The sequence below is a fragment of the Solanum dulcamara genome, chromosome 5, assembly GCF_947179165.1.
Source record: "Solanum dulcamara chromosome 5, daSolDulc1.2, whole genome shotgun sequence".
NCBI lineage: Eukaryota > Viridiplantae > Streptophyta > Magnoliopsida > Solanales > Solanaceae > Solanum > Solanum dulcamara.
The window spans coordinates 5339695-5349979 of NC_077241.1; the positions used below are offsets into that span (position 1 = coordinate 5339695).

At 32.9% G+C, this 10285-nt stretch overlaps 1 protein-coding gene across 2 annotated transcripts; it reads left to right on the top strand.

Moving 5' to 3' along the window:
• Window positions 1–811: 811 nt before the first annotated feature.
• On the top strand, window positions 812–6274 carry LOC129888873 (B3 domain-containing protein REM10-like). Of its 2 annotated transcripts, none has more exons than XM_055963926.1 (8): window positions 812–920; window positions 1792–2104; window positions 3222–3355; window positions 3533–3761; window positions 5106–5180; window positions 5279–5412; window positions 5514–5745; window positions 5883–6274. In XM_055963926.1, exons 1-8 carry the CDS (start codon window positions 855–857, stop codon window positions 5918–5920), a joined length of 1221 nt encoding a protein of 406 aa, XP_055819901.1. In that variant the 5' UTR covers window positions 812–854; the 3' UTR covers window positions 5921–6274. The 2 variants fall into 2 exon arrangements, with proteins under 2 accessions (XP_055819901.1, XP_055819902.1); XM_055963927.1 differs by having other exon boundaries at window positions 5288–5412.
• Window positions 6275–10285: the final 4011 nt, after the last annotated feature.

The window sequence follows — 10285 nt, forward strand, 5'->3', positions numbered from 1 at the left end:
TAACGTAATTTTCAAATAATATATGTATTCCCTCGACTCTAATTTATGTGGCACATGTGCAATTTCAAGTGTTAACCATATTTTAATATATTTTTAAATATTTTAAGTTGTGATTTATAGTACTCGTAACCTAATTTTCAAATAATATATGTCACTCCATCTATCCTAATTTAGTTGGCACTCCTCCTTCTATCCTAACTTAGTTGGCACATGTGAAATTTTGAGAATTAATCAAATTTTTAATATGTATTTTAATTATTTTAAGTTGTTAATTATTGTGATTTATAATACTCTTAACGTAATTTTTAAATAAGATATGTTACTTCTTCTATCCCAATTCATATGATACATGAGAAATTTTGAGAGTTAATCAATTTTTTAATATTTCAAGTTGTTAATTATTGTAGTTTATATTATTATTTTAAAAATAATTTTTAAATAAATAAATTTCAAGATACCCACGTGTCCATCGCTAAAAAGGCTAAAAAAAAAAATATGAAGCTCTAGCCTGCAATTTAGAAGTGATGACCAAGAGAAATTCAATTGGCCAAAATATTAAATAGATTACCTAACTACCCTAAGTTTTTTGTTGTTGTAATTTGTAGTTTACCAAATACTAAAAAAATAAGAGAAAGAAAATTAAATCGAAGAAAATATTAAATATAAATAGAAGAAATTTGAAGGAAAGGGGCAAATCTTATAGATAAAAAAAAAATGAAATTTCAAATCTTACTTTTTGAAGAAAAAAAAATAAGAATTTAAATTCGTAATTATTAAGGGTTTTCCATTCCTTTTATAACTTTATTAAAGTTTCCTTTACAACTCCATAATTTCCTTTACACCTTCTCCTCTACATGAAAATCCCTCCAAAGAAACCTCATTTTCTCAAACCCATTTTGCCAGGTTTCAAGGACAAATTTGTAAGTAAAATACTTTCATTTTTCTTTCAACTTTTTTGTTTTTTGGTCTGCTGCATGTGTGAGGGAATTTATCGCAGAAAAGAAGATGTGAATCTTCCCTTATTTATTATTATTTGGGTAGAAAACACTTGTATGGTTAGACAAATATAGAGCAAATTGATATACTGATACAGAGAGAATCAATATAACACCAAGCTAACAGATATAGAGCGAAACAGATAATACCCAAACTTTTGCTATGTGTTGTAATTTATTTAAACTTTTGCTATTTCAGATAAATACAAGGCTTATGTTTGCTCTGACAAGTAATTTTCTCTTAAAAAAATCAGTTTTTTGTTTGATATGTTGAATATAGTCATAAGACGACACTAAAGCGCATATTAAGCTAGGTGAAGCGCTCAACTCAATTTGAGCCTCGCTTCAGGGATTAAGCGTGCCTTTGATAACACTGGTCATAATAAAGAAAAAAGTATTATTAGGTAACTAAACAAATTATAAGAAAACGAACAAAGAAGTTTTAACTTGGTAAGTGTCGTGAGGGTTGAGCTAATACTCATTGTTTAGCTTATTTTGATTAGACAGTTCAGCCCAAGTTATCTTTGGGTGGGTTAATGACCGCGCCATTTAGCAGCTCAAACTATTTTGACCCTCCAAAATTCAGTTCAATTTGCCCGTTTGACACCTCTAGTAAAATGATCCAGGGTTTAAACTTGGTAGGGTCAACGTTGATCATTACACCTCCAAAATCATGGATTCTGAATTTAGTATTTGTGGACATTTTAGGAATGTTCACATGCTTATTTGCATTGTGTGTTGAAAATGATAATAATGGGACAAAGCCATTTTAATCATACAAATTGTTGTATTGCAGACAATTCCTATAAGTTTCTTCAAGTATTTGAAGGGACAGGGGAATGAGTATGCATTACTAAGAAGGGCAAGCAAAAAATGGCCCGTGAAGGTGAATGGACGGCGATTGGAAGATGGTTGGGAAGAGTTTGCAAAGGACCATGATTTACAATTGGGAGATATTTTGATATTCAGACATGAAGGAGACATGGAATTTGAGGTCGCCGTCTTTGATTCAAGTTGTTGTGAGAGAGAATATGAACAAGGAGTACATGGAAGAGAAGAAGGAAAAGTGTGTATTGTTGAAGAGTCTTCCAAGAAATTGGAATTCAAAGGTGAACTTTTGTTCTGTTATTTGTTTCCTATATGGAAAATCTGTTTTCTTATTTTGATGCAAAGTATATAAGAATAGTAATAATGCATTGCCGGTATGAATATGAGGAACAATTTTGTATCACCGAGGACATGACCTTAGACGGAAAGGAGTGGAGGTCGCGTATTAGGTAGAAGGCTAGTAAGGGTAGAAGGGGTAGAATGTTTGTCTTGCCATGTGATGGTTTAGGGTTGGTCTTAGGTCTAGATGTGCCATTATAGTTGTGTTGTTATTGCCCTTGATTATCCCATTATCTTGATATTGGTATTGTGCTTGTCTTATAGAATTTGCATTGCCTTTCGTTTCAGCTGCTATGATATATATATATATATATTATACTGTGATTCTTCCTTTCTTGGGACTGTTACTTTGAGCCGAGGGTCTTTCGGAAACCACCTCTCTATCTCCATGAGATAGTGGTAAGGTCTGCGTACACTCTACCCTCCCCAAACCCCACTTGTGGGATCACTAGGTATGTTGTTGTTGTTGTTACTTCATTTAGAAAAACTAAAAGAGGGAGATACTTATGCCTAGGTTTCTCCATTCACAAGAATCATTTCGAGAACTTTGGTCAAGCGTGGGGGAATCTCACCCACCGCACCACACCACACTCCTTGAGGACTTGACATTAGAAGACTAAATAGCATATATAAAAAATATGAGAAAACTTGACATTGGAAGGCGAAGTAGCACATATAAATTTATGACTAATAGTACTTTTTATGTATTTTTCAAATATATCTAAATTTACTTAATAAAAGAACATAGAGAATGTATGCTCTAATTCACACCCAAAATTAGGTATCTTGACTGTCGTACTCCAAACCCTGTCACTTAAATTGGGACAGAGGGAGTAGTTTCTTTCAACTCCCTAGGTTATGACAAATATTTGCATTTAGCTGAAAGATAGCCTTTCAAGACATGCTATATCTCATTGAAGCTATTGTTTCGTAATTTTGTTAGTTGTCTATCCAGAAAAAAAAAATATTTTTGGCCGAGCAGTCAAATGTGTAACTTCCCTTTTATTTCTTTTGTTCTTTTCTGACATGACTTTTGTGTGTATTTAACAAATGCAACAGAAAAATCAAAGCCCAACATCAAGAAATCAGGCAAGGGTTTCGCCAATGTAGAAGCTGCTTATAAGGACATGCATCTCAGTCACTCTCATTTCATTTGTACAATTAGACCTTATTGCCTTTCAAAGCATTGTCTGGTAATTTCACAAGTACATTATACTTTTACTATTATGCTGGGAAAACCCCCCCGGAAAAAAAGATGAATTTGTTTCCTGCATAAGCTTATGAGGACAATTATCTGTTTGATAACTTGGAAGTTTAAAACAAATATACATATTGATTGTTTATTTGCGACTGCTTATAAACTATTTCAGTGTATTCCAAAACAATTTGCACAAGAAAACAGACTCAACGACAGGAAATGTGTGATAATTATGAGGGATGAGCAACGATCATGGACGTTTAGTCTGTATACAAGCGGCAAAAACACCTTCATTGGAAATGGATGGCGTGAATTCTGCCTTATGAATTGCTTTAAGGAAGGAGATATCTTAAAGTTTGAGATAGTTTCCAATGGAGAAACACCTATATTCAGATTTCATGGCAAGTTTCTCATCTAAGCTCTCTTTAACTTTTGTATGTTCACAATCCCTTTGGTTTGATTTATAATTACTAGATGCACTTTAGAAGAAGAAGGTCGCATATGACCAACTAAGGATTAGATGGGGAGGCCTCACTGAGGCCAAATCTCAGGAGATTAGGGAGAATTTGATGGCTATGAGGACTTGGGGGAGTAGTGGGGCACAGATAGTATGTGTGATAGAGCAGTTGACTGCATCAGGGAAGCAACTAGAGAGGTGTTAGGGGCCTCGAGGAGTCTTTTTGTGTGTGCTTCATCTACTCTTACTTTGTCTTTGTCACTGCTCCTCTGAATTTTTGGGTCAACACATGTTCTGTTAACTGACCTTGATTGATATTTTTTTCAATGTAGATCTGCATTAGCCTTTGTTTAGCTCTACGATTCTGCCATCTTCTAATCGATTCCATTTTGTCGCCCTGGTTGTACATTATCCTCTGCTTGTTCAGCATAGCATTCTGCTGTGGATCTTATTACTTTATCTTGCATATTTCTCAAATTCTTATGAAGTCCTACAAATGCTCAATTCCCGTGGTTCAACTGAGGAGAAAGTCTTACTCCCTCCATCCCATGTTAAGTGAATTTGTGAGGCAATGCACACATATTAAGAAAAACATTCAAGGACATAATTTGAATCATACTTTCCACTATTGTCCTTTGTAAAATCATAAATATAATTTTGCAAGTAGTGTGATTTATCTCCTAGAAAATATAAAACTTCAATAAATGAAAGGGCAAATATGAAAAAAGTTTCAGATATCTATCTTGAACTTTGAACAATTCAATTATTTTGAACAATGAAAAATCACTTAATTCTTAGTCTTGTCTGACCTCTTTTTATGCTTTTATTGAGCTGAGGGTCTCTCAGAAACAGCCGTCCTACCTTGGTAGGAGTAAGGTCTGCGTACACTTTACCCTCTCCAGATCCCACGTTGTGGGATTCCACTGGATTGTTGTTGTTGTTGTTGAAAACCCCTTCAAAAATTCACTTAATATGGAATGGAGGGAGTACTGTCTAAAGACTTCTCTTTTTTGAAGAGTGTGAAGGAATTATTTTGCTTAGAAGCAATGTACAAGCACATAATATCGCACTGCTTTTTACTTTTAGAAAATTATTGTTACTGTGAGAAGCTTTTGAGTGTGATAGAAACCCCTTTGAGCTAGTCTAGGTACTCTTCAAAAGTATGTTGCTATTAATCACTTCATCGAGTAATATCTGAAAAGTTATTATTTGTATATGCCCAACAGTTAACGGTTCCTTTCTACTTCAACTTAAGTTCTGACGTCGTTGTTTCAATTAACAAAACTAGATTTGAGAGGAAGCCCATTTCTCCAGGATGAAGTAAAGAAGGAAAATTTGGATGCTGAAAGAATGTCGGATAAAGGTTTGGAGAAAGAACCTTTCTAGTTATGCAAATATCCTGTGTCTTTTTTGCTCCATTTATGATTGTGTGGTGTTTTTTCTTTGTTGGTTACTTTAAAGCAATAACAGATTTTAGGCTTAAGACCTCAGACGTGACTACTCGGAAATCACAAGTAGCTGCTTCAACTTCTGCCAATGCCAACCCTCATTTTATATCTACTATTAAACCTTACACCCTCAGATGTCCTGTTTTGGTAAGAGTGATTTTAACAAATTTTATTAACAACCTTAGCTAATTTTCTTTTTTTTAATGATAATGCGGTATTGATCTGTTTATTGGGACAAATTTGAGCAGTATCTTCCAATGGCTTTCGCAAAATCAAATGGCTTGCTGGATAGACATGAGTTTATTCTCGTAGATGAAAAACAGAGATCATGGTCAATGTGGCTAGGGCGAATTGACAACGGTCACTTTGGAATTAAAAAGGGATGGCGAAAGTTCATTAAAGCAAATGGTGTTCAACTAGGAGATACTTACAAGTTTGAACTCATAAACAATGGCACAATACCTATAGTTCATTTCCATTGTGAGTATTTTCTGAATCTTCTTTTGACCATACTTTGATAGTAAGTATAAGGATCTACCTTAGATCTCTATGATTATATAATGTTCTATACAATTTAGATTCAGTATTGAGGCTATGTTTTGTTTGAACAATTTTAGGTAAATATGAAGCAGTTGATGATGGGAAAGAAAACTAAGCATTTAAGCAAGTGGATGTTCTACTACTCTTTTGAAGTATCCTTTCATGCATAATTACTACTCCTCCGTTTCAATTTATTTGTCTTATTTTCTCTTTTAGTCTGTTATGAAATTTTTCCTTTTTTTGGCAACACTGCTTAATTTTAATTTTCTACCTGACATTCTTAAGACCATAAGATTCAAAAGTCTTTTTTATTTTTTTAAATATCATGTCAAGTTAAAATAAGATAAATAAATTAAAACGAAGAGAGTATTAGACTAATGATTGCCTTTTATATTCTTTCCCATTGTAATCAAACTAGAAAAAAAGGAAGAGTAGTGGTGTTCATGTGGGCCCATATAATAAAAAGAAGATAATATTGTCAAGAAATGTGCCACACTCCAAACCATCACTTATTTTAGATTGAAGCAATTATTTTGGTTTTTATTATTGCTCAACAATTACATTTTAAATAGTGATAACTAAATATTAACAAAACTAACCATGCAAGCTGGTACTCTTTTCCTTTCAATTTGTTTGTATGATTTTGTCCTAATACGGAATTAAAAATGTAAAAAAAAATATTAAATTATGTCGTATTAAATTAAAGATATGTAAAATATTTTTTAATTTTATAATTTTAAACATGTAAAGTTTGATTTTAAAAAATTGACAAAAAGTAAAGAAATATATTTTAAGCGGATTAAAAAAAAGGCAAAGAAATTGAAATTCTTTGTCCCAATGACTGCATCATTTTTCTGATTAATGGTGAGTTTACAGGATCTGACTCCTCTTATTGATTGAATTAAAGGCACATATAATAATTTAATATATTAATGATTGAAATTTAACTGACTAAATTTAAATCCTCACCATGATTAGAAATTTTTCATACCATCGAAATCACTAATTAAGAGAAGAGCCTTGTATTTTACCATCATTGATGTAAATGATTGTCTTTTTTTTTTGTTCATCTGATGTCCGGTACTTATATTGGAGCTTGACTAAATTTGAATTCGCATTGGAAAGTTTCAAATTGGGGGTAAAGTGCTTCCTAACAAAGACGACTTCGTACCTAGGAAATTCAAATCCGAAACCTTTGGCTAAGGATGAAGTAATACTTATCACTTTACCACACTTTTGTTGGTAACGTAAACGATTATCTGTGATCAATAAATTGCGACTCTTTTTTATTTTCTATTTGGAGTACAAACTATCCTATATATTAGTCCTTTAAAAAATCCTCGTATTTTACATTTTTAAATTTTTTATTTGATAAATATTATTTTGTAAAATTCTTTAGTTTGTATTATCACAAGCTAAAATTTACTTCATATATATATATATATATATATTATTATTATTTTTTTTTATTTTTTTTTATCTAGAGTGTGAATGTGAGCAAACTCTCACGAGAGCTAAACATATTGAGGGATATAGAAAAATATCAAGAAGAAATAATGCACGTAAAATCTAATCATGGCAAGAGAAAGAAGTTTATAATATATTGAGAAAAAATATAAGATAAAGCTAAAATTCTGGGATTGTAAATATATTTTAGGGAAAGGGGTAATACACGCTTAATTTAGAAATTTAAAGCAGATATATCCTTTATTAAAAAAATAATTATTAGTCATATCCTAATAGTTTTTATCATTTGTTATGCATTATTTTTTGATAATTACAGTTTTTTGATGTTGTAAGTGTTTTTATTTTGTAGTCTTTACATTGTTTTTCTTATTAACGACTTTTTTATTATTTTCTTCTTTTTTTTATTTGAATTTGATGCATTTTGTTGAAAAAAATATGGACTAATACAAAATTTATATGATCAAAATAGTAGAAATAAAATGGAAAAAATAATGACACCAAGAATTTTATGTGAAAACCCAAATAATGAAAAAATCACGGGCCAAGAGGAGCAACTGATATCACTATAGTAAGAAATTTTACATCTTGTAGTCACGAGTACAATACTCAAAAATGACTACCACACACTCAAAAGGAACAACACTTTTTTGATTACCACCTTACAAAAATATTGTTTCCACTCTATTTTTCTTCACAGACAATTTTCTTATATATAGTCTATGAAAACCTCACAGCTCTCTAAATATTTTTCTCTCTGTCTGTGAATTTTTGGTGTGCTGAATAAGGAGCTGAAGAGCTACTTAGGGGTGTAGGAACTCTTCTTCCATTATTTACCACCAATCATGCACATTTTGTTTGACCAACAATTTGCAACCATTTTTGACTAAGAAATGGGTGCAAATTTCTGAATACTGGCAGCAATATTTGACTGCCTTTTATGACTTTGTAATGGGGATTGAATCCCGCAAATTTCCCCTTCCAGTCTCATTCACTAGAAGGAGGTATCTTCATATTCTTAGAAAGAGCTCATGCCAATAAGTTCTTTGCACAATTCGAACTTGTCCCTTGTTACCATTTTGGTCAGCATATCTTCAGGATTCTCAGTTGCAGAAATCTTTTCAACCTGCATAGATTTGTCTTCTATCTTTTCTCGAATTCAGTAATATCTCACATCTATGTGTTTTATCCTTGCATGGTACATAGAGTTCTTGCTCAAGTCTATTGCATTTTGGCTATCACAATAAATGACATAGTCCTTTTGATGTAAGCCAAGCTTTTGAAGAAATTGCTGGACCCATATCATCTTCTTGCCAGCTTTAGTAGCCACAATATAATCAGCTTCAGTTGTAGGCAGTGCAACACACTTCTGCAACTTTGACTGCCATGATATAGCTTTTCTGAAAAAGTAAACAAATATCCAGTAGTAAATTTTCTATTATCAAGGTCACTCGCCATATCAGCATCTGTATAGCTCTTCAAGATTGGATTTAATCCTCCAAAACACAAACATTTATCTGAGTTTCCTCTCAGATACTTGAGTATTCACTTTACAGCTTTTCAATGTTATTTTTTTGGATTGTCGAGAAACCTGCTGACAACACCAACTGCATGAGCAATATCAGGTCTAGTGTATACCATTGCATATACTGGACTTCCGACGACGGAGAAATATAGAACTTTGGCCATGCTCTCTTTTTCCTCCCAAGCTATAGGACACATCTTCTTGCTCAACTTCATATGACCAGCAAGAGGTGTGCTAACAGTCTTAGCATTCTTCATGTTGAAGCGCTCCAGTACACGTTCAATGTACTTTTCTTGTGACAAATAAATCTTTCTTTCATTCCTGAGACGAGTAATTCTCATACCCAAAATTTGTTTGGCATGACCCAAATTTTTCATAGCAAAAGACCTACACAACTCTTTCTCCAGCTCATCAATCTTGGAAGTATTCCTGCCCACAATTAACATATCATCCACATATAGCAAAAGGATGATAAAATGATTGTTAGAATTTTTTGTACAAATACACAATGATCTGAAGAAGTCTTCTTATAGCCTTGCTCCCATATAATAGATTCAAACTTTTTGTACCACTGTCTAGGAGCTTACTTTAGTTCGTAGAGACTCTTTTTGAGTTTGCACACAATTTATTTTTTTTACCATTTATTTTGAAACCCTTAGATTATTCCATATAAATCTCATTTTCTAGGTCACCCTGAAGAAAAGCCGTCTTCACATCCATCTGTTCAATCTCTAAATTAAGACTAGTAGCCAAACTAAGAACTGAACGAATGGAGGACATTTTCACTTCACGACAGGAGAAAATATTTCGTCAAAGTCAATACCTTTCCTTTGACTAATGCAACATCATTATTATTATCAATATCAACATATTGATCTGGGACATGATTCTGGGCATCACCATGATCATCATGCCCATCACCATCATGCACACTTGTATGAAGAACTTGATCAAGATGGACTATGTTATCAGAACTTGAAGATTTTAGCTTCTGCGCTTTGTCAATATCTTCAATGTCTTGATTCTCTATGAAGACGATATCACGGCTTCTCACAAGCTTCTTCTCAATTGACCTCTCATCTTTTGGCACATATACAAAAACTTTGCAACCAAATACTCTCAAATGGTCATAAGAAATATCTTTTCCATACCAAACTCTATTTGGAGCATCACATTGTAAAGCAATAGAAGGAGATAAGTTAATAACATGTGCAACGGTCAATAAGGCTTCACCCCAAAAGAAGTTCGGCAACTTTACTTCAAAAAGCAAATATCTAACTCTTTTCATCAAGGTCATGTTCTTCCTCTCAGCCAACCCATTAAGGTGATGAGTCATAGGAGGAGTCTTCTGGTGTCTAATACCTTGATACTTGCAGTATTCGTCAAATGATCCACAATATTCACCACCATTTTCAGTACGAATACATATCAGTTTTTTTCCAGTTTCTCTTTCAACTGAGGCCTGAAACTGCTTAAAGACATCCAACACTT